At 43.7% G+C, this 26,308-nt stretch overlaps 1 protein-coding gene across 1 annotated transcript in view; it reads left to right on the forward strand.

The window, feature by feature from the left end:
• Positions 1-2,233: 2,233 nt before the first annotated feature.
• synj1 (synaptojanin 1) overlaps positions 2,234-26,308 on the forward strand; it is a gene marked incomplete at its 3' end in the record, with an annotated part of 56,485 nt that continues 32,410 nt past the window's right edge. The window contains 4 exon segments of the mRNA XM_071364952.1: positions 2,234-2,312; positions 16,025-16,184; positions 21,421-21,507; positions 24,615-24,882. Of these exon segments, the coding sequence (XP_071221053.1) occupies positions 16,061-16,184; positions 21,421-21,507; positions 24,615-24,882 (479 nt within the window).

Consider the following 26,308-nt stretch of genomic DNA (forward strand, 5'->3'; position numbering starts at 1 on the left):
GGGTCTGAATAAATAACTGTTATAGTCTACCACCATCTGAATGGTTATGGGTCTGAATTAATAACTGCTATAGTCTACCACCATCTGAATGGTTATGGGTCTGAATTAATAACTGCTATAGTCTACCACCATCTGAATGGTTATGGGTCTGAATTAATAACTGCTATAGTCTACCACCATCTGAATGGTTATGGGTCTGAATTAATAACTGTTATAGTCTACCACCATCTGAATGGTTATGGGTCTGAATAAATAACTGTTATAGTCTACCACCATCTGAATGGTTATGGGTCTGAATAAATAACTGTTATAGTCTACAGCCATCTGAATGGTTATGGGTCTGAATAAATAACTGTTATAGTCTACCACCATCTGAATGGTTATGGGTCTGAATAAATAACTGTTATAGTCTACAGCCATCTGAATGGTTATGGGTCTGAATAAATAACTGTTATAGTCTACAGCCATCTGAATGGTTATGGGTCTGAATTAATAACTGCTATAGTCTACAACCATCTGAATGGTTATGGGTCTGAATTAATAACTGCTATAGTCTACCACCATCTGAATGGGTCTGAATTAATAACTGTTATAGTCTACCACCATCTGAATGGTTATGGGTCTGAATAAATAACTGTTATAGTCTACCACTATCTGAATGGTTATGGGTCTGAATTAATAACTGCTATAGTCTACCACCATCTGAATGGGTCTGAATTAATAACTGTTATAGTCTACCACCATCTGAATGGTTATGGGTCTGAATTAATAACTGCTATAGTCTACCACCATCTGAATGGGTCTGAATGAATAACTGTTATAGTCTACAGCCATCTGAATGGTTATGGGTCTGAATTAATAACTGCTATAGTCTACCACCATCTGAATGGGTCTGAATGAATAACTGTTATAGTCTACAGCCATCTGAATGGTTATGGGTCTGAATTAATAACTGCTATAGTCTACCACCATCTGAATGGGTCTGAATTAATAACTGTTATAGTCTACCACCATCTGAATGGTTATGGGTCTGAATTAATAACTGCTATAGTCTACCACCATCTGAATGGGTCTGAATTAATAACTGCTATAGTCTACCACCATCTGAATGGGTCTGAATTAATAACTGCTATAGTTTACCACCATCTGAATGGTTATGGGTCTGAATTAATAACTGCTATAGTCTACCACCATCTGAATGGGTCTGAATTAATAACTGCTATAGTCCACCACCATCTGAATGGTTATGGGTCTGAATTAATAACTGCTATAGTCTACCACCATCTGAATGGTTATGGGTCTGAATAAATAACTGCTATAGCCTACCACCATCTGAATGGGTCTGAATTAATAACTGCTATAGTCCACCACCATCTGAATGGTTATGGGTCTGAATTAATAACTGTTATAGTCTACCACCATCTGAATGGTTATGGGTCTGAATAAATAACTGCTATAGCCTACAGGCATCTGAATGGATTTATCGATGGTGACTGTGTTACCTAGCCTCAGTGCAGTGGGCAGCTGGGAGGAGGTGCTCTTGTTCTCCATGGACAGATGTTCTGAAAGAGCTGCAAAACGTGGACCCGGTTACAGAGATTACATGTATCTACTTGCACATCATCATCTGCTCATTTATCACTCCAGTGTTAATCTGCTAAATTGTAATTCTTCGCTAATATGGCTTATTTATTGCCATACCTCCTCATGCCTTTTGCACACACTGTATATAGACTTTCTTTTTTTCTCTACTGTGTCATTGATTTGTTTATTGTGTTATTGGCTTGTTTATTGTTTATTCCATGTGTAACTCTGTGTTGTTGTCTGTGTCACACTGCTTTGCTTTATCTTGGCCAGGTCGCAGTTGTAAATGAGAACTTGTTCTCAACTAGCTTACCTGATAAAATAAAGGTGAAATAAATAAAAAATATTTAAAAAAAACATGGTTTCCATGTGTTGATGACATTCCATTTGCACGGTTCCAGACATTCTTATGAGCCATCCTCCCCTCCGCAGCCTGGATAGGGCCAAGTAGTGGAATAGTGTGATGTTTTAATTATTGTAAGGTAGTTGGTAGGGCAATTCCCCCCTTTTCTGTCACAAAGTGTAAAGAATTCACACTCCAGGACAGTAGGCGGAAACACAGGGCTAGTTAGGAGAAATCGATTGACACCGGTCTTACACTCCAGGACAGTAGGTGGTGGTGTTTTCACCTTTCATTTGGATGCGATCTGCCAATACAAATTTTAAGAAAAGGAAGAAGAAGACGGGCCGGGGGGACTGTGAGACTAAAAACCCGGCGGGGAGAAACGGTAAGAGGTTTAGCAAATTTACATTTTCCTACGGTGTATGAAACAACGGTTATTACTTCAGAAGAACAACAATATATAACGGTTGAACAACAATATTCAGTCTGCAGTTTGGTTGCTCGGAGCGTGTCAGTTAGCTAACCTTTGCTCAAGGAAATCGACCATTCAAAGCGATGGATGAATACGAGGAAATAGCTAGCGTTAGCCTTCCTTAGCTGGTGATTTTGACTAGCTACATAAGCTGTCATGCGCAAGAGGAACATTTGGATATTATTTGCAGCAATTTCTTAAATTAAATCAGGTAATGTGAGCTGCCGATGTGATTACTAGCTAAGTAAATCCATCTGGCGTGAATTCCCACCGCGCCTAACGTTAGCTACTCTAGTTAACGTTAGCTAGCTGCTCACCTAATCATCCCCAAGCCAAGGAAAACCAAGTCGTACATTTTTCGTGACAAGAGGTGTCCGCTATTGAAATCTAAAGGGGGGGCTGTCATCTTCGCAATGCAGCAACTAGGCAAAGATCAAAAAAACGATCTGTCGTGGTGCACTGGAATAGGAAAGAGCTGCGCATCTTGGGCACACAGTTGGTGAGGCTAGACACAAGTCGTGACTGACTTGATAGATTTGGTTGTTGTTGGTGTTTCCTTCTCGGCCTAGTCGTTGGTAACCTCCAGGTATCTTGCGGACTGCAGCCTTGGCAATCAATCTACCTTGTTATTAAATAGGCCTACACTGTATGTCGCAATGTGTCACTCATTATTACAGTATTTTGGAAGTCATTGGTAATAAGATGTTGTACTACCGGTACGTAGCTAATGGTTGTTTTTGTCGGTATTCAACTTTGGGAGTCAACATAGCGAAGGCCAGTAAGCTCATGTTTATCAATAGGGCTGGGTAGGGATTGTGATCCCTATCCACGGCCTGTGATCACTATCCAAGGCTGGCAGCATCGCTGTGTGATGTCTGATAGCAGCGTTGTATGGCCCTGCGGCACCAGGATATTGCAGATGCACACACTGTCAATGTTTTTTTTTACAGCAAGGTGTGGTGATGAGTGACAGTTCCAAAAAAAAAAAAGAGTGGGGAAGAAGAGGAACAAATAACCTTTGACTTAACACACACACACACACACTGAACGACCTCCGGGCGCTGGTATAGAGCTCTTCCATATAAATCTGAGAGCAGCTTCTAGTTTTGTGCCAACATCTTATCAAACTGCTCAACTCTTGAAGTGTGTCTTTATTTGTATTGTAAATATGTGTATATATATCAGGGTTTCCGTTATGAAAATGTGGCGCCGGACATTTGACCGGTAACTTAAAAATAAAAAAAATACTGTACATTTGAGCAATGTACCGTACCCATGTGCATTTGGGTGTGTTCCCTGATTAGGGTGTCCTCCCACGGTGCTCAGAATAACAGAAATAACATTTAAGATTATGGTAATTCATTTTAACAGAACATGTAAGTGTAGGATGCAATGACGTGTGTCCTTTACCGCACACTTTGAAGATGTTCGGAGCGGCAGGTAGCCTAGTGGTTAGAGCGTAGAGGCGGCAGGTAGCCTAGTGGTTAGAGTGTAGAGGCGGCAGGTAGCCTAGTGGTTAGAGCGTAGAGGCGGCAGGTAGCCTAGTGGTTAGAGCGTAGAGGCGGCAGGTAGCCTAGTGGTTAGAGTGTAGAGGCGGCAGGTAGCCTAGTGGTTAGAGTGTAGAGGCGGCAGGTAGCCTAGTGGTTAGAGTGTAGAGGCGGCAGGTAGCCTAGTGGTTAGAGCGTAGAGGCGGCAGGTAGCCTAGTGGTTAGAGTGTAGAGGCGGCAGGTAGCCAAGTGGTTAGAGTGTAGAGGCGGCAGGTAGCCAAGTGGTTAGAGTGTAGAGGCGGCAGGTAGCCAAGTGGTTAGAGTGTAGAGGCGGCAGGTAGCCAAGTGGTTAGAGTGTAGAGGCGGCAGGTAGCCAAGTGGTTAGAGTGTAGAGGCGGCAGGTAGCCAAGTGGTTAGAGTGTAGAGGCGGCAGGTAGCCAAGTGGTTAGAGCGTAGAGGCGGCAGGTAGCCTAGTGGTTAGAGCGTAGAGGCGGCAGGTAGCCTAGTGGTTAGAGCGTAGAGGCGGCAGGTAGCCTAGTGGTTAGAGCGTAGAGGCGGCAGGTAGCCTAGTGGTTAGAGCGTAGAGGCGGCAGGTAGCCTAGTGGTTAGAGCGTAGAGGCGGCAGGTAGCCTAGTGGTTAGAGCGTAGAGGCGGCAGGTAGCCTAGTGGTTAGAGCGTAGAGGCGGCAGGTAGCCAAGTGGTTAGAGTGTAGAGGCGGCAGGTAGCCAAGTGGTTAGAGTGTAGAGGCGGCAGGTAGCCAAGTGGTTAGAGTGTAGAGGCGGCAGGTAGCCAAGTGGTTAGAGTGTAGAGGCGGCAGGTAGCTTAGTGGTTAGAGCGTTGGGCCAGTAACCAGCAGGTAGCCTAGTGGTTAGAGCGTTGGACCAGTAACCAGCAGGTAGCCTAGTGGTTAGAGTGTAGAGGCGGCAGGTAGCCTAGTGGTTAGAGTGTAGAGGCGGCAGGTAGCCTAGTGGTTAGAGTGTAGAGGCGGCAGGTAGCCTAGTGGTTAGAGTGTAGAGGCGGCAGGTAGCCTAGTGGTTAGAGCGTAGAGGCGGCAGGTAGCCTAGTGGTTAGAGCGTAGAGGCGGCAGGTAGCCTAGTGGTTAGAGCGTAGAGGCGGCAGGTAGCCAAGTGGTTAGAGCGTAGAGGCGGCAGGTAGCCAAGTGGTTAGAGTGTAGAGGCGGCAGGTAGCCAAGTGGTTAGAGTGTAGAGGCGGCAGGTAGCCAAGTGGTTAGAGTGTAGAGGCGGCAGGTAGCCTAGTGGTTAGAGCGTTGGGCCAGTAACCAGCAGGTAGCCTAGTGGTTAGAGCGTTGGACCAGTAACCAGCAGGTAGCCTAGTGGTTAGAGTGTTGGACCAGTAACCAGCAGGTAGCCTAGTGGTTAGAGCGTTGGACCAGTAACCAGCAGGTAGCCTAGTGGTTAGAGCGTTGGGCCAGTAACCAGCAGGTAGCCTAGTGGTTAGAGCGTTGGGCCAGTAACCAGCAGGTAGCCTAGTGGTTAGAGCGTTGGGTCAGTAACCGAAAGGTTGCTAGATCGAATGCCCGAGCTGACAAGGTAAAAATCTGTTGTTTTGCCCCTGAACAAGGCAGTTAACCCACTGTTCCTAGGCAGTCATTTGAAAATAATAATTTGTTCTTAACTGACTTGCCTAATTAAATAAAGGTAAAATATATATCATTTTTTAGTATAACTATCCACATTTTACTTTTCCTCAGCCGTAACGAACAGCAAAATCACTAGCTTATGCATTGGGCTGAGCGTGAGTTTCAAGTTTGGGGAAAGTGAATTTTCACACTTCGTGCTATTCTGATACACTTTTTAAAAATCCGACAAATTACAGGGTAGCTTACTCTGCAAACAACCAATAACAGCAATGTTGTACATAATAATAGGCCTATGAGAAGGGGAGACAAATAGAGTTCGGTCCGTCTAAACTGGAGGAGGAAAATTATTGTCCAAAAACCAACTTTTAACTGACTCGACAATGATAGTGAGTATGCGCAGTGCTCACTCACAGGGGATATTACTGATGCTCTCCGTTGGTGCCATTAAGATCGGCTATAGGTCTACTGTTGTTCGCTAAACTAAAAGACAGATTTATTATTTTCATTGTCTTCTCTTTACAGCTATAGCCATTTGCTTTGCAAATTATGTTTTGGCGTGATTTAATTTTGTAATATTGCGATATGCATGACTGGGCACTCAACTTTTCACTGACAGTCGCAACTCATCATCTATTTGGTATTTGTAGAGCGCGCCGGCCAAATTGCGCTGGCTGCCTATCCTTCCGATTGTGGGCTAGGGTAAGCTAATGATTCTCTGTTGACAAATCATGCTTTAGTAGCCTATTTTCAATGATTTTAAAAATACATTTCTGTATAGACAGGAGTAGGCTAATTAGGCTATATATATATTTTGGCAATTTATGTCAATCTACTATTCCCCATAGTAGAAAAGTTTCCCTATTCTATTGGACATTTTGTCGATAAAGAAAAAGCCCAAGCAGACTCTGGGACAGTTGTGGGATGATAGATCCCAAATTCATACAACCAGTAGACTTAGGCTATATATATATATTCTAAAGCTATGAATCTGATGCAGCATATAAGAACGTTTATGGACTGTTCATTATTTATAACGAGGTATACCTGAAGAAAATCGAACTTCCTCTGAAAGAAATATATATATTTGTCCTCAATGCTTGACAAATAACAAGCGACCCTGCCCTATACCCAAAACAATAATTAAAACATAAAGTGGATATCAGAGAACGTGCCTACCCTAACTCCTAGAACAGAACCTTAGATATAAACTTAGCACTGCATCAATCGATCATCTTATTTACGGTCCGAATGAGGGAAAAAAAGCCTTTTTATAAACGTATTTCATGCAGTTCTACATCATTTTACATGACTGGAGACAAGCAGAAACTAAAAAAAAAAAAAAAGGAGCACATGCTGGAGCACCCGAGACATTTTGATTTCTATACAGGCTATAAAAAGAGAACAATCTAAGTTTGGAACAATGATAAAGTTGTTTATCAACTCTAAACATTTAGCACAACAGGAACCAGTTACAACTGAAATATCTGGTCATCAATGAATTACCGAAAAATACTTTAGACTTTTTTTTTTTAACACAGCGGACGCGTATCTTCAGCAGGGACGCCTATATTCACTTGTAACTTCATTTGGAAAACGATATTTTTCTAATTTAATGTATTTTATTCCATGATATTGTTGTTACAAAATAGATTTGTGTTGACTGTGATCAGGACATGTGAATATAAGAACATCTGCTCGGCTAAATTAACAAACTAGGCATGCATAGCTCACTGCATGATCCTCAAACCAAAGACTTGCCAAATTCCTGGTTATAAAAGTGAATTCAAAGGCGCTTTAGAATGACCGTATAAACTAATAAGGCATTTCTTGTCTCTATTAATTTTATTTAGTTTTCTACAGCCTGTTGAAATGTTCAATATCAAATGATAGTGACAGAATTACACATTTACTTCCTTATCAAAGTAAATGTTTTCTCTCCTCGGCTATAGAAGGTTGTAGCGTGGACTCTGAATATCATAGAGACAAACCAAATATATCCCATATACGCATCGGAGTCACGTCTTTCCACGGCATTTTACAGCTTGTTTCTAACATAAAGCGTTGCGGACTAAAGCATTGTTATAGATTGCGTTATATAATCAGGTCCATTTGAATTATTTTCAATCTTAAACTAACAGGGGGTATGCCTATGCTTTTAGCCATTTACCCTAACATACCCTCAGCATACCCCCTCGATATACCCTCAGCATACCCCCTCGATATACCTTCAGCATACCCCCTCGACATACCCTCAGCATACCCCCTCGACATACCCTCAGCATACCCCCTCGATATACCTTCAGCATACCCCCTCGACATACCCTCAGCATACCCCCTCGACATACCCTCAGCATACCCCCTCTATATACCCTCAGCATACCCCCTCGATATACCTTCAGCATACCCCCTCGACATACCCTCAGCATACCCCCTCGATATACCCTCAGCATACCTCCTCGATATACCCCCTCGATATACCCCCTCGATATACCCTCAGCATACCCCCTCGATATACCCTCAGCATACCCCCTCGATATACCCTCAGCATACCCCCTCGATATACCCTCAGCATACCCCCTCGATATACCCTCAGCATACCCCCTCGATATACCCTCAGCATACCCCCTCGATATACCCTCAGCATACCCCCTCGATATACCCTCAGCATACCCCCTCGATATACCCTCAGCATACCCCCTCGATATACCCTCAGCATACCCCCTCGATATACCTTCAGCATACCCCCTCGATATACCCTCAGCATACCCCCTCGATATACCCTCAGCATACCCCTTCGATATACCCTGAGCATACCCCCTCGATATACCCTCAGCATACCCCTTCGATATACCCTGAGCATACCCCCTCGATATACCCTGAGCATACCCCCTCGATATACCCTGAGCATACCCCCTCGATATACCCTGAGAATACCCCCTCGATATACCCTGAGCATACCCCCTCGATATACCCTGAGCATACCCCCTCGATATACCCTGAGCATACCCCCTCGATATACCCTGAGCATACCCCCTCGATATACCCTCAGCATACCCCCTCGATATACCCTCAGCATACCCCCTCGTTATACCCTCAGCATACCCCCTCGATATACCCTCAGCATACCCCCTCGATATACCCTCAGCATACCCCCTCGATATACCCTGAGCATACCCCCTCGATATACCCTGAGCATACCCCCTCGATATACCCTGAGCATACCCCCTCGATATACCCTGAGCATACCCCCTCGATATACCCTGAGCATACCCCCTCGATATACCCTGAGCATACCCCCTCGATATACCCTGAGCATACCCCCTCGATATACCCTGAGCATACCCCCTCGATATACCCTGAGCATACCCCCTCGATATACCCTGAGCATACCCCCTCGATATACCCTCAGCATACCCCCTCGTTATACCCTCAGCATACCCCCTCGATATACCCTCAGCATACCCCCTCGATATACCCTCAGCATACCCCCTCGATATACCCTGAGCATACCCCCTCGATTTACCCTCAGCATACCCCCTCGATATACCCTCAGCATACCCCCTCGATATACCCTGAGCATACCCCCTCGATATACCCTCAGCATACCCCCTCGATATACCCTCAGCATACCCCCTCGATATACCCTGAGCATACCCCCTCGATATACCCTCAGCATACCCCCTCGATATACCCTCAGCATACCCCCTCGATATACCCTCAGCATACCCCCTCGATATACCCTCAGCATACCCCCTCGATATACCCTCAGCATACCCCCTCGATATACCCTCAGCATACCCCCTCGATATACCCTCAGCATACCCCCTCGATATACCCTGAGCATACCCCCTCGATATACCCTCAGCATACCCCCTCGATATACCCTCAGCATACCCCCTCAATTCGAGCCCTGGTTTTAACTCCTGGTCGCAGTTGTAAATGAGAACTAGTTCTCAACTAGCCTACCTGGTTAAATAAAGGTGAAATAAATACAACTTGACACACCAAACCCTTCACTGACACTGAGCTATTTAAGGGGTGCATGGTGTTTTGTGTCAGCCAATTCCTTCAATCTATGGATAGTAAACTATCATTTTTGTCTGTCAAACAGGTAGGCATACCTCGTGTTTCTTGAATAGGAAGAAATAGTCTCCGACACAAAGCCCCTTTTAATCAGCCTAAAGTCAAATCGAAATGAAGACTGTTTAAATGAATTGGGCCTTTTTTGAATTAGCTTTGCATTCAGCACCAATGTGCTGTCCATCCCCGCGGCTGCTGCTCCACAGTGATGTAAGTTATGTAAATGACTGTGATATGGTTTATTGTGAGGTCAATAATGCTGACGAATTGCTTCATTATGGGCAATCGAAACATTTTGTTTTTATTCAAATCTATTATAGCAGTAGCAAGCTTACCGTTGGTCCTCATTTTCGTGCGCTCAGTAGGACCTAGTCCTCCCTCTCTAACTGAACAGTACATCAGTAGGACCTAGTCCTCCCCTATAACTGAACAGGACATCAGTAGGACCTAGTCCTCCCCTATAACTGAACGGGACATCAGTAGGACCTAGTCCTCCCCTATAACTGAACAGTACATCAGTAGGACCTAGTCCTCCCCTATAACTGAACAGTACATCAGTAGGACCTAGTCCTCCCTCTCTAACTGAACAGTACATCAGTAGGACCTAGTCCTCCCTCTATAACTGAACGGGACATCAGTAGGACCTAGTCCTCCCTCTATAACTGAACAGGACATCAGTAGGACCTAGTCCTCCCTCTATAACTGAACAGGACATCAGTAGGACCTAGTCCTCCCTCTATAACTGAACAGGACATCAGTAGGACCTAGTCCTCCCTCTATAACTGAACAGGACATCAGTAGGACCTAGTCCTCCCTCTATAACTGAACAGGACATCAGTAGGACCTAGTCCTCCCTCTATAACTGAACAGGACATCAGTAGGACCTAGTCCTCCCTCTATAACTGAACAGGACATCAGTAGGACCTAGTCCTCCCCTATAACTGAACAGGACATCAGTAGGACCTAGTCCTCCCTCTATAACTGAACAGGACATCAGTAGGACCTAGTCCTCCCTCTATAACTGAACAGGACATCAGTAGGACCTAGTCCTCCCCTATAACTGAACAGGACATCAGTAGGACCTAGTCCTCCCCTATAACTGAACAGGACATCAGTAGGACCTAGTCCTCCCTCTATAACTGAACAGGACATCAGTAGGACCTAGTCCTCCCTCTCTAACTGAACAGGACATCAGTAGGACCTAGTCCTCCCTCTCTAACTGAACAGGACATCAGTAGGACCTAGTCCTCCCTCTCTAACTGAACAGGACATCAGTAGGACCTAGTCATCCCTCTCTAACTGAACAGGACATCAGTAGGACCTAGTCCTCCCTCTCTAACTGAACAGGACATCAGTAGGACCTAGTCCTCCCCTATAACTGAACAGGACACCAGTAGGACCTAGTCCTCCCTCTCTAACTGAACAGGACATCAGTAGGACCTAGTCCTCCCTCTATAACTGAACAGGACATCAGTAGGACCTAGTCCTCCCTCTCTAACTGAACAGGACATCAGTAGGACCTAGTCCTCCCCTATAACTGAACGGGACATCAGTAGGACCTAGTCCTCCCTCTCTAACTGAACAGGACATCAGTAGGACCTAGTCCTCCCTCTCTAACTGAACAGGACATCAGTAGGACCTAGTCCTCCCCTATAACTGAACAGGACATCAGTAGGACCTAGTCCTCCCTCTCTAACTGAACAGGACATCAGTAGGACCTAGTCCTCCCTCTATAACTGAACAGGACATCAGTAGGACCTAGTCCTCCCCTATAACTGAACAGGACATCAGTAGGACCTAGTCCTCCCCTATAACTGAACGGGACATCAGTAGGACCTAGTCCTCCCTCTCTAACTGAACAGGACATCAGTAGGACCTAGTCCTCCCTCTCTAACTGAACAGGACATCAGTAGGACCTAGTCCTCCCTCTCTAACTGAATAGGACATCAGTAGGACCTAGTCCTCCCTCTCTAACTGAACAGGACATCAGTAGGACCTAGTCCTCCCTCTCTAACTGAACAGGACATCAGTAGGACCTAGTCCTCCCCTATAACTGAACGGGACATCAGTAGGACCTAGTCCTCCCTCTCTAACTGAACAGGACATCAGTAGGACCTAGTCCTCCCTCTCTAACTGAACAGGACATCAGTAGGACCTAGTCCTCCCCTATAACTGAACAGGACATCAGTAGGACCTAGTCCTCCCTCTATAACTGAACAGGACATCAGTAGGACCTAGTCCTCCCTCTCTAACTGAACAGGACATCAGTAGGACCTAGTCCTCCCTCTCTAACTGAACAGGACATCAGTAGGACCTAGTCCTCCCTCTCTAACTGAACAGGACATCAGTAGGACCTAGTCCTCCCTCTCTAACTGAACAGGACATCAGTAGGACCTAGTCCTCCCCTATAACTGAACAGGACATCAGTAGGACCTAGTCCTCCCTCTCTAACTGAACAGGACATCAGTAGGACCTAGTCCTCCCCTATAACTGAACAGGACATCAGTAGGACCTAGTCCTCCCTCTCTAACAGGACATCAGTAGGACCTAGTCCTCCCTCTCTAACAGGACATCAGTAGGACCTAGTCCTCCCTCTCTAACAGGACATCAGTAGGACCTAGTCCTCCCTCTCTAACAGGACATCAGTAGGACCTAGTCCTCCCCTATAACTGAACAGGACATCAGTAGGACCTAGTCCTCCCTCTCTAACAGGACATCAGTAGGACCTAGTCCTCCCTCTCTAACAGGACATCAGTAGGACCTAGTCCTCCCTCTCTAACAGGACATCAGTAGGACCTAGTCCTCCCTCTCTAACAGGACATCAGTAGGACCTAGTACACGGGCACAGATATTGCCTTTTTTTAGGACAAATACATTTGTATTTTTTGGAAGAAGCATTTGACTGGCCACTTGAAGTGCCACATACAGCCATTAGTTAGGGTTTACATCAGCAGGAGCAGGCCAGGGCTTATGATTGGGACAGCCTATCCATTGCAGTGTGTAATGCAGTGTAGGCTAAACCATTTTTAAGGGATAGATCAGCTTTAATATTGCAGATTGTGGCTTCCATCAGTATAATTGTCTGCGTCCTTTTTTTAATTTAAAAATATATATATTTCCTTTATTGTCCCCTATCCCTACCACCCCTTCCCTAATTGGAGTAAACTAATGGACAACAACACTTAGGCTCCTACTTCCTGCTTATAGACTGTACATACTATACACATTTTACGGACACCGTATGTTTTACATTTGTTATCTTGTTGTTTTTAGTCCCACCCTTCAGCTCCATTCAACTCCTCCCATCTATCTCTTAACACCATCCATTTTGGATTTCTATTTGCCATTTCCCGCTGTTATGTTTCACAAAAGTTCTGAACCTTTTTATTCTTGTAGTTTCTACAGATTGTAAATTAAAGATAAACATTTTTGCTAAGAGTATTATTTATATTATTGATCGACTGACTGACTTTTCAAATCACCCAGCCAAGCTATTTGCAGAGTTGACTCCAGGTAAATGTTTCAATGTTTCTTCAGCCATTCCTGAACCTGATACCCCAAAATAACTTCTATATGGACAGTACCAAAACAAATGATTTAATGATTCTGACTTTTCACAGCAAAATCTGCAGAGCTGGGATGGTTCTATCCCCCCGTACACAGTGCATTCAGAAAGTATTCAGACCACCTTGATTTTTCCCCACGTTTTGTTACGTTACAGCCTTATTCTTAGATGGGTTAAATTGTTTTTTCCCCCCTCATCAATCTACACACAATACCCCATAATGACAAAGCAAAAACTGGTTTTTAGAAAATTTTGCACAAAAAAACCCTGAAATATCATTAGTATTCAGACCCTGTACTTTGTTGAAGAACATTTGGCAGCAGTTACAGTCTCGAGCAAAGTACAGAGAGATCCTTGATGAAAACCTGGTCCAGACAACGCAGGAGTGGCTTCGGGGCAAGTCTCTGAATGTCTTTGAGTGACCCAGCCAGAGCACGGACCTGAACCTGATCGAACATCTCTGGAGAGACCTGAAAATAGCTATGCAGCAACGCTCCCCATCCAACCTGACAGAGCTTGAGAGGATCTGCAGAGAAGAATGGAGAAACTCCCCGAATACAGGTGTGCCAAGCTTGTAGCGTCATACCCAAGAAGACTTGAGGCTGTAATCGCTGCTAAAGGTGCTTCAACGAAGTACAGAGTAAACGGTCTGAATACTTATGTAAATGTGATATTTCTGTTCTTTTATATTTTTTTTATACATTTGCAAACATTTCTAAACCTGTTTTTGCTTTGTCATTATTGGGTGTTGTGTATAGATTGATGAGAGAGGGACAATTTTAATCAATTTTAGAATAATGCTGTAACAAAATCTGGAAAATGTCAAGGGGTCGGAATCATTTCTGAATGCTCTCTATATTTCTATATAGAAAGCCGTAGCCTGTGATGGTATAGAATCCTTCCAATCCTTTATACTTTATACATGCTATGTGTATTATCAGTCCATCACCCCACATGATGGCCTGACAATACAAATGGTGATGGTGGTGGTCTGTCAGCAGAGAGTATAGGGGTCCCTTGGCCTTTCCACGGTGCGCTAGAACAGACAAGAGATGATCACAACTGTAAGTTAAATCTTTCAGTTCTAGAACACTCTGAGCCTTTTTTGACAGTTAGTCCCGTAGCCTAACATCCTGACTAGACCGAGCGCGTGCGTCCGACATCCTGACTAGACCGGGCGCGTGCGTCCGACACGCTGACTAGACCGAGCGCGTGCGTCCGACATCCTGACTAGACCGGGCGCGTGCGTCCGACATCCTGACTAGACCGGGCGCGTGCGTCCGACATCCTGACTAGACCGGGCGCGTGCGTCCGACATGCTGACTAGACCGAGCGCGTGCGTCCGACATCCTGACTAGACCGGGCGCGTGCGTCCGACATCCTGACTAGACCGAGCGCGTGCGTCCGACATCCTGACTAGACCGAGCGCGTGCGTCCGACATCCTGACTAGACCAAGCTTGCGTTCACCATTGCGCGTATGTTGATTTTTGTCCATCCACACCCGAAGCGATCAGGACACGCAGGTTGAAATATCAAAACGAATTCTGAACCAACTAAATTAAATTTGTGGACAGGTCAAAAAACACAGGAAACATTCACGGCCATTTAGCTAGCTAGCTTGCTGCTGCTAGCTAATTTGTCCTGGGATACCTGAAAATGCACAAGGTCCTCTACTCTGACAAATAACCCACAGATAAAAGGGGAAGTTAGTTTCTAGTAATCTCTCCTCCTTCAGTCTTCTTCTTTGGACTTTATATTGCGGTTGGCAACCAACTTTAAGGTTCCTTACCACCACCAACTGGAGTGTGGACCTCAGTTCATCTTTCAATCACCCACGTGGGTAAATGCTCCTAAAAACCAATGAGGAGTTCTATTTTAGCGCCTGGCTACGCATAACCTCGCTAGCGGTGTGGGTGCAAGGATGAATAACATGTACGAACACACAGCATGCAGATATGTGTTTAGCAAATGTTTTTTTTTGTGGTCCAAATCTGACTCCGACACTTACGCGTACAGTATCTCTCCTGGCGAAACAGGCTAGCTGTCATACGTTTAGCATTCATTACATGACGGTCGTTTAGCATTCATTACATGTCGGTCGTTTAGCATTCATTACATGACGGTCGTTTAGCATTCATTACATGACGGTCGTTTAGCATTCATTACATGTCGGTCGTTTAGCATTCATTACATGACGGTCGTTTAGCATTCATTACATGACGGTCGTTTAGCATTCATTACATGACGGTCGTTTAGCATTCATTACATGACGGTCGTTTAGCATTCATTACATGTCGGTCGTTTAGCATTCATTACATGACGGTCGTTTAGCATTCATTACATGACGGTCGTTTAGCATTCATTACATGTCGGTCGTTTAGCATTCATTACATGACGGTCGTTTAGCATTCATTACATGACGGTCGTTTAGCATTCATTACATGACGGTCGTTTAGCATTCATTACATGACGGTCGTTTAGCATTCATTACATGACGGTCGTTTAGCATTCATTACATGTCGGTCGTTTAGCATTCATTACATGACGGTCGTTTAGCATTCATTACATGTCGGTCGTTTAGCATTCATTACATGTCGGTCGTTTAGCATTCATTACATGACGGTCGTTTAGCATTCATTACATGACGGTCGTTTAGCATTCATTACATGACGGTCGTTTAGCATTCATTACATGTCGGTCGTTTAGCATTCATTACATGTCGGTCGTTTAGCAGACGCTCTTATCCGGAGCGACTCAGTCGGTGCATTTTAAAACAACCACATCACAGTCATCATAGGAAGTAAGGAAGTAGGAAGTTACATAGGAAGTAAGGAAGTAGGAAGTTACATAGGAAGTAAGTCCTGATTCACAGTATCCTTTTTTTTGTTCCAGGTGTGACATCATTGGCAGCCTCATCTTGGATCTAGCATGGCCTTCAGCAAAGGATATCGCATCTACCACAAGTTGGACCCGCCCCCGTACAGCGTCATCGTGGAAACCAGGAACAGAGATGAATGCCTCATGTTCGAGTCGGGCGCCGTCGCCGTGCTATGTAAGACACACGCTGATTGGTTAATGGATTATCACAGATACTTTCGTTTAAAAAAAAATTATAACATTTTATAAATTGCTTAAATTACATTTCCAATCCCCACCTTAAACCATGCTGTGTTTAGATAGATTGACATATTGATTATACGGGAGAATGCCATCAACATGCAGATCATAAGATACACAAGAGAGCGCCTTATCCCTTCCCTCTATAAATCAGTCCGGCTGCAGTGCAGTGGAAAAACAAGTGAGGAAAACTGGTTGAAATGTTGTCTCTTCAACCAGTTTAGTTGCCTAGCAATGCACCTGAATAGCATTAATAATGTACATTTCTGGGTGGTGCTTAAAAGACATACAGTGGGGCAAAAAAGTATTTAGTCAGCCACCAATTGTGCAAGTTCTCCCACTTAAAAAGATGAGAGAGGCCTTGGTCAATAACAAAAGTTTATCTCAATACTTTGTTATATACCCTTTGTTGGCAATGACAGAGGTCAAACGTTTTCTGTAAGTCTTCACAAGGTTTTCACACACTGTTGAAAATACTTATTTTCCACCATAATTTGCAAATAAATTCATTAAAAATCCTACAATGTAATTTTCTAGAATATTTTTTTCTCATTTTGTCTGTCATAGTTGAAGTGTACCTATGATGAAAATTACAGGCCTCTCTCATCTTTTTAAGTGGGAGAACTTGCACAATTGGTGGCTGACTAAATACTTTTTTGCCCCGCTGTATATGCATCTTAAGGCCCTACATACTGAAATTACATTTTTACATCTATTGGTATTTTGGTCCATATAATATTAATATATATTTTAAAAATAAACATAAAAATGTCACCTAGATTAATGTGTATTTGCTTTAGTGTATTGGGCTCCTGAGTGGTACAGCGGTCTAAGGCACTGCATCTCAGTGCTAGAGGCGTCACTACAGATCCTGGTTCAATTCCAGGCTGTATCACAACCGGCTGATTGGGAGTCCCATAGGGCGACGCACAATTGGCCCAGCGTTGTCTGGGTTAGGGTTTGGCCGGGGGTAGGCCGTCATTGTAAATAAGATTTTGTTCTTTTAACTGACTTGCCTACTTAAATAAAGGTTAAATATTTTTTTCTTAAAAAAGAAAAAATCTACTTTGTAATGAATTTTGACCACTTTAAAATGGACATCAATCATTTCACGTAATTTAAAAGTACATTTCATAGAGAATGTTACAAACTGGACTATATTTATTAACTTACTTTGAATAGATGTTGATTGGGTTCATGTAGGCGTTTTGTGGTCTTATTTTAGTGTACTGGTCTTTAACTGTCATTTCCTGAAAGTCAGACTCCCACACGCCAACTAATTATCCTCAGCTTCAGAAGCATCTGCATTCACCACAGTTGGTGTGTTTATGCTTGGTTATATTCACCACAGTTGGTGTGTTTATGCTTGGTTATTTTCTCCAGACTTTCCCAGAGGGAATTGTTGATATTTTGTAAATTTTTCTTAGAAAAAATGCATTTTACGTACATTTTACAGATAGAAAGGTGGGAAAAAAAGTCCTGGAGTGTATTGACAAAATTAAACCAACATATTTAGGCTGACTTTGTCCAGTGTCCAGAAAGATGTATTTGTGCGATATGCAAATTTGCACATATTTAATGAGATTGCCTAATCGATATATTTTAATAAAGTATTTCAGAACCTTTGGATAATTCAGTCTATTTACTGTGATATGGATTTTTTTTTATTGAATAATAATATTCGCCCAGCTCTGATAGGAACCATGTTACCATTGTTCTTGTACAGTACAATGCTTTGCAAAAGTATTCACCCCCCTTGGCGTTTTTCCTATTTTGCTGCATTACAACCTGTAATTTAAATGGATTTTTATTTGGATTTCATGTAATGGACATACACAAAATAGTGAAATGAAGAAAAATTCAAATAAAAACTGGAAGGTAGTGTGTGCATATGTATTCACCCCTTTCGCTATGAAGCCCCTAAAATAAGATCTGGTGCCACCAATTACCTTCAGAAGTCACATTAGATTGCACACAGGTGGACTATATTTAACTAAGTGTCACATGATCTGTCACATGATCTCAGTATATACAGTTGAAGTCGGAAGTTGACATACACCTTAGCAAAATACATTTAAACTCAGTTTTTCACAATTCCTGACATTTAATCCTAGTATAAATTCCCTGTCTTAGGTCAGTTAGGATCACCACTTAATTTTAAGAATGTAAAATGTCAAGTAAGTCAAGAAGTATGCTTGGGGTCATTGTCCATTTAGAAGACTCATTTGCGACCATGCTTTAACTTCCTGACTGATGTCTTGAGATGTTGCTTCAATATATCCACATAATTTTCCATCCTCATGATGCCATCTATTTTGTGAAGTGCACCAGTCCCTCCTGCAGCAAAGCACCCCCACAACATGATGCTGCCACCCCCATGCTTCACGGTTGGGATGGTGTTCTTCAGCTTGCAAACATCCCCCTTTTTCCTCCAAACATAACAATGGTCATTATGGCCAAACAGTTCTATTTTCGTTTCATCAGACCAGAGGACATTTCTCCAAAAAGTACAATCTTCGTCCCCATGTGCAGTTGCAAACCGTAGTCTGGCTTTTTTATGGCAGTTTTGAAGCAGTGGCTTCTTCCTTGCTGAGCGGCCTTTCTGGTTATGTTGATATAGGACTCGTTTTACTGTGGATATAGATACTTTTGTACCTGTTTCCTCCAGCATCTTCACAAGGTCCTTTGCTGTTGTTCTAGGATTGATTAGCACTTTTCGCACCAAATATGTTCATCTCTAGGAGACAGAACGCGTCTCCTTCCTGAGCGCTATGATGGCTGCGTGGTCCCATGGTGGCTTGCGTACTATTGCGTACTATTGTTTGTACAGATGAACGTGGTACCTTCAGGCGTTTGGAAATTGCTCCCAAGGATGAACCAGTCTTGTGGAGGTCTACAATTTTATTTTCTGAGGTCTTGGCTGATTTATTTTGATTTTCCCATGATGTCAAGCAAAGAGGCACTAAGTTTGAAGGTAGGCCTTGAAATACATCGACAGGTACACCTCCAATTGACTCAAATGATGTCAATTAGCCTATCAGAAGCTTCTAAAGCCATGACATAATTTTCTGGAATTTTCCAAAGTGTTTAAAGGCACAGTCAACTTAGTGTATGTAAACTTCTGACCCACTGGAATTGTGATAAAGTGAAATAACCTGTCTGTAAACAATTGTTGTAAAAATGACTTGTGTCTTGCACAAATTAGATGTCCTAAACGACTTGCCAAAACTATAGTTTGTTAAAACAAGAAATTTGTGGACTGGTTGAAAAATGAGTTTTAATGACTCCAACATAAATGTATGTAAACTTCCGACTTCAACTGTATGCACACCTGTTTTGAAAGGCCCCAGAGTCTGCAACACCACTAAGCAAGCGGCACCAAGGAGCTCTCCAAACAGGTCAGGGACAAGGTTGTGGAGAAGTACAGATCAGGGTTGGGTTATAAAAAAATATCCTAAACGTTGAACATCCCACGGAGCACCATTAAAACCATTATTTAAAAAAAATGGAAAGAATATGTCACCACAACAAACCTACCAAGAGAGGGCCGCCCACCAAAACTCACAGACCAGGCAAGGAGGGCATTAATCAGAGGGGCAACAAAGAGACCAAAGATAACCCTGAAGGAGCTGCAAAGCTCCACAGCAGAGATTGGAGTATCTGTCCATAGGACCACTTTAAGCCGTACACTCCACAGAGCTGGGCTTTACCGAAGAATGGCCAGAAAAAGCCATTGCTTAAATAAAAAAAGATTTGCCAAAGGGCATGTGGGAGACTCTCCAAACATATGAAAGAAGGTACTCTGGTCAGATGAGACTAAAATTGGGCTTTTTGGCCATTGAGGACAACATTATGGCGCAAACCCAACACCTCTCATCACCCCGAGAACAACAATTTTGCATTCAGCTGAGTGTACCACCCTCTGTAGCACCTTGCGGTCCGCGGCGGTGGAGTTGCCGTACCAGACCGTGATGTAGCCCCACAGTATGCTCTCAATGGTGCTCTTGTAGAATACTGTGAGGGTCCTCGGGGACAGGATGAATTTCTTCACCCTCCTGCGGTTGAAGAGTCTTTCACCACGGTGTCCGTGTGGTTTGACCGTTTCAGCTCCTCTGAGATGGACATTTTGTACCATCACAACGGCGGCCTCGTTGATGAGGATGGGGGCGTGCCCAGCCTGGTTCCTCCTGAAGTCCATAATGAGCTCCTTTGTTTTGCTGACGTTGATGGGATAGGTTGTTTACCACACCGTCAGAGTGCCTACCTCGTCCCTGTAGGCACTCTCCTTGTTGTTGATAATCAGGCCTACTACTGTCGTGTCATCAGAAACATGATGATGGAGTTGGAAGCGTGTGAGGCGATGCAGTCGTGGGTATACAGGGTGTACACGAGGGGACTGAGGACACACCGTTGTGGTACCACTCTCCATATTTTCAAGCATAGTGGTGGCTGCATCATTTTATGGGTATGCTTCTAATCGTTAACGACAGGGGAGTTTTTCAGGATAAAAAATAAACAGAATGGAGCTAAGCACAGGCAATATCCTAGAGGAAAACCTGGTTCAGTCTGCATTCCACCAGACACTGGGAGATGAATTCACCTTTCAGCAGGACAATAACATAAAACACAAGGTTAAATCTAAACTGGAGTTGCTTACGAAGAAGACATTGAATGTTCCTGAGTGGCCGAGTTACAGTTGTGACTTAAATCTGTTTGAAATGGTTGTCTAGCGACGATCAACAACCGATTTGACAGAGCTTGAAGAATTTGGGAATAATGGGAAAATGTTGCACAATCCAGGTGTGGAAAGCTCTAAGAGAATTACCCAGAAAGACTCACAGCTGTAGTCGCTGCCAAAGGTGATTCTAACATATATTGACTCAGGGGGTTGAATACTTAACTAATCAAGATATATTAGGGTTTTATTTTTCCAATTTAAAAAATAAATCAAATTTTTCTTCCAATTTGACATTAGCGTATTTTGTGTAGATCGTTGACAAAAAAATTACAATTAAATCCATTTTAATCCCACTTTGTGACACAACAAATTATGTGTAAAAGTCAAGGGATGTGAATACTTTCTCGAAGCACTTGTCAAGTAACTATTGTACGTTACATAATGAGTGTTGTCTTTGGTATAATGATAGTCCTGTCTCTTGTCCATCCGCCAGCGGCAGCAGAGAAGGACGCCATTAAGAACACCTACACCAAGATGATGGACGCCTATGGGATTCTGGGAGTTCTTCGCCTCAACCTGGGTGAGTCACTTGACACCTGGGGGGTCTGATTTACTGTAAACACCCTTTTGGATACAGCACCGTATAATCATATAGCCTAGCATGGATCTAATGTTATCCCTTTGAGAAGTATTAGGGTTGGGTGGTATAATGCATTTTACTATATAATGACTGGACAAAACATTAAGAACACCTGCTCTTTCCATGACATAGACTTACCAGGTGAATCCAGGTGAAAGCTATGATCCCTTATTGATGTCACTTGTTAAATCCACTTCAACCAGTGTAGGAGGAGGCAGGTTAAAGAAGGATTTTTAAGCCTTGAGAAAATTGAGACATGGATTGTGTGTGTTGTGTGTGCTATTCAGAGGGTGAAGGGGCAAGACCAAAATATTGAAGTGCCTTTAAACGGGGTATGGTAGTAGGTGCCAGGCGCACCGGTTTGTGTCAAGAACTGCAACGCTGCTGGGTTTTTCCACACTCAACAGTTTCCTCTGTGTATCAAGAATGGTCCACCACCCAAAGGACATCCAGCCAACCTGACACAACTGTGGGAAGCATTGGTCAACATGGGGCCAGCATCCCTGTGGAAAGGTTTCGACACCTTGTAGAGTCCATGACCCGATTTATTGAGGGGGTTCTGAGGGCAAAAGTGGGTGGGGTGCAACTCAATATTAGGAACGGTTTCAAAATGTTTTGCACACCGGTATTGATGGACCGACCGGTTTGGGTTTTTTCTTTACCTTCTATAATGGTATTTTAATGTTTGGTTTGTTATATGTGATAAGCAACTCCGGCGCGCGTAATGTCCGTATTTATAGTTTACTCTGTTTGCGACTTGCAAGTCGTCTCTCCCTATCCTGCAATGCCGCTTCCCACAGCCCTGCCCCCTGTTCATCAGGAGAGAGCGGTTGTTGGTGTTGCTCGACCACGGAGTCACGAGCACTTCACTTGCCATTCAGTTTGTGTATTTTTGCAATTTGTGTCTAAAAATAAATTGCGTTAGCTGTTAATGCTAAGCGCTAGTTAGCTGGATAGCTAAGGGGTATACTACAAAACATTGGCAATGAGTTAGCCAGATAACTTTGATAAAACAACCAGAAATAACAGTTGATTTTCTGGTTCATAAAAAAAGCTAAACATAGATCTGTGTGTTTTGGTTGTTTAGCCCATTTCAAGCTTATTTTTCTAAAAACTAAAAAGTTATTTCAGAATATTCAGACAAGTTAGCTGGCTAACTCCTTGATCTTGCTTCGTAGTATACTCCTGGTGTAGGTCTAGGTCAGCATGTTTGGGAAAAATCTTCTAAATCAGAGAGGAATAGGTGAAGCATGAATATGCTAGCTAGCTAGCTGTTTATGGTTAGGTACATTCGTGCAACGATTGTGCTTTTGTTAAATCATCACCCGTTTGGCAAAGTAGGCTGTGATTTGATGATAAATTAACAGGCACTGCATTGGACGCAGGACAAGCTAGTTAACCTAGTAATATCATCAACCATGTGTAGTTAACTAATAATTATCTGAAGATTGATTGTTTTTTATAAGATAAGTTTAATGCTAGCTAGCTCCTTGCCGCACTCGCGTAACAGGTGGTCGGCCTGCCACGCAGTTTCCTCGCGGAATGCAATGTAATCGGGCCATAATCGGCGTCCAAAAATGACGATTACCGATTTGATATGAAAACTTGAAATCGGCCCTAATTAATCGGCCATGCCGATTTAATCGGTCGACCTCTAATTCAAGGTGCTGCCCACTATATTCCAACTATTAGAATAATCATTACATTTCAATGATTTCAACAGTTCACCAATATAACTAGGCCTGGGTGTTTTGTCCATATCATACAGTGTGGAAAGGATAACAAAGAAAGTGCAGGAAATGCAGACATTTTTATGAAAATGCTGAAAATTGTTTAGTTGAACATTATAAAACAATCAGAATGTAGAAATACCTATTTGAAATCACTTATGTTTGCGTTTTCCACTCTAGGGTCATGAACTTCTCATAAAACATATTTAGACATTTTTATTGTTGATAAATATAAAATACTGCCATAACGTCAAAATGTGATATGACATCTTGGCCATATCGCCCAGCCCAATGAAGCATGGTTGATCACATGGTTGATCACATGGTTGATCACATGGTAAATGCAGAACATTCTTCCTAGTTGTAATCAATGCCATTACAAAGGGTTGCTAAAACAATGCGTTGAACTGTAGGGTTGTGAGAAGCCTGTAGTCTATAGTAAATCCTGCCTGTTGACTGCAGAGCTTCTCTGTCTCCTGCCCTCTGCTTGATCTTGAAGGCCTGCCTGTTATGATAACATGGTAGGAAGCTACGCTTTAAACAGATTAAAGCCAGTTTTACAGATCAGATCACGTTGATATAACACTACCTGTTTACTGACTCTGAAGGAAGGAAGGAAGGTAGGCAAACAACAAGCTCAGTTAACCCTCTACTGGTAATGACAGTATGATGGCATGGGGTTTAACACACGGTTCTTCCTCTGCCTCTATCTCTTCTCATCCTATCGTCTCTATCTTTCCCTCCTGCTATTTCCATCTCCCCATGTTTTTACTATCTCCTTCTCTTCCTCCTTTTCTCTGTCTTATCATTCAACCCCCTCTCCTCCTCTTCATCTCCACTCCTTCTCCCTCTCCTCTTCCTCCACGTTCTCCACTCCTTCTCCCTCTCTTCCTCGTCCTCTCTCCCTCCTTGTCTCCTCTCCTGCTCTCTCTCCTATCTTCCTCCTCGTCTCCCTCTCTCATCTCTTCCTTGTCTCCTCTCCTCCTCTTCCTCCTCCTCATCGTCTCCTCCTCTTCCTCCTCCTCATCTCCTTTTCCCTCTCTCCTCTCTTCCTCCTCGTCTCGTCTCCCTCTCTTCCTCCTCGTCTCCTCTCCCCTCTCGTCCTCCTTCTCCCTCTTTCCTCTCCTCCTCCTCGACTCCTCTCCCGCTCTTCCTCCTTCTCCTTGTCTCCTCTCCCTCTCTCCTCTCTTCATCCTCCTCTCTTCCTCCCTATCTCCTCCTTTCCTCAACTCTCCTCTCATTCTCTCCTCTCCATCCTCCCTTCCCGCCTCTCCTCCATCTCCTTTTCTGTCTTCCCCCCCTCCTCCCTCTCTCCAGGTGATTCCATGCTCCACAGCTTGGTGGTAGCAGCAGGCTGTAGCTCCGTAGGGAAGGTGCAAGACTCTGAGGTGTTCCGGGTCACGTCTACAGAGTTTGTTTCCCTGAAGAACGACCCGAGTGACGAGGACCGCATCGCTGATGTCAGGAAAGTCCTGAACTCTGGGAACTTTTATTTCGCTTGGTCCTCTAGCGGCATCAGCATGGACCTCAGCCTCAACGCTCACCGCCGGATCAAGGAGGACACCACAGACAACCGCTTCTTCTGGTGAGGAGTGGAACACATATTATATATACTAACCTCTTCTTCTAGTGGGGAGTGGGACACATATTATATATATATATAATATAATATATATAATATAATATATATATATATTTATATATATATACTAACCTCTTCTTCTAGTGGGGACCTAGTGGTCTACCTAGTCCTTACCTGGTCTACCTTACCTGGTCTACCTAGTCCTTACCCGGTCTACCTAGTCCTTACCCGGTCTAACTAGTCCTTACCTGGTCTACCTTACCTGGTCTACCTAGTCCTTACCTGGTCTGCCTAGTCCTAACCTGGTCTACCTAGTCCTTATTTGGTCCTACCTAGTCCTAAACTAGCTCCTACCTAGTCCTAAACTAGCTCCTACCTAGTCCTTATCTGGTCCTACCTAGTCCTAACCTAGCTCCTACCTAGTCCTTACCTAGTCCTTATCTGGTCCTACCTAGTCCTTATCTGGTCCTACCTAGTCCTTATCTGGTCCTACCTAGTCCTAACCTAGTCCTTATCTGGTCCTACCTAGGTCCTACCTAGTCCTTATCTGGTCCTAACTAGTCCTTATCTGGTCCTACCTGGTCCTAATCTAGGTCCTACCTAGTCCTAACCTAGTTCCTACCTAGTCCTAACCAATCCTAACCTAGTCCTAACCTAGTCCCTATCTGGTCCTACCTAGTCCTTATCTGGTCCTAACTAGTCCTTATCTGGTCCTACCTGGTCCTACCTAGTTCCTACCTAGTCCTAACCTAGCCCTAACCTAGGTCCTAACCTAGGTCCTACCTAGTCCTAACCTAGTTCCTACCTAGTCCTAACCTAGTCCTAACCTAGTTCCTACCTAGTCCTAACCTAGGTCCTACCTAGTCCTAACCAGTCCTAACCTAGTTCCTACCTAGTCCTAACCTAGTCCTAACCTAGTTCCTACCTAGTCCTAACCTAGTTCCTACCTAGTCCTAACCTAGGTCCTACCTAGTCCTAACCAGTCCTAACCAGTCCCTACCTAGTCCTAACCTAGTTCCTACCTAGTCCTAACCTAGTCCTAACCTAGTCCTAACCTAGTTCCTAACCTAGTCCTAACCTAGTTCCTACCTAGTCCTAACCTAGTTCCTACCTAGTCCTAACCTAGGTCCTACCTAGTCCTAACCTAGTTCCTACCTAGTCCTAACCTAGTCCTAACCTAGTTCCTACCTAGTCCTAACCTAGGTCCTACCTAGTCTCGTCTTCCTGCTGCTACTTTCAGTTGAATGCACTTACTGGATGAGAGCATCTATTCAATCACTAAAATGTAAACCTCAATACAAATATTTATCGTATTTATAGTATTATTGTACCATACATCATATTGTACCTCATAATCCTAGCAACAAATGTCAGTTGAATGCATTGTTGTACAACTGACTAGGTATCCCCTTTCATATTGAACCTCATT

This window comes from Salvelinus alpinus, chromosome 24, assembly GCF_045679555.1.
Source record: "Salvelinus alpinus chromosome 24, SLU_Salpinus.1, whole genome shotgun sequence".
NCBI lineage: Eukaryota > Metazoa > Chordata > Actinopteri > Salmoniformes > Salmonidae > Salvelinus > Salvelinus alpinus.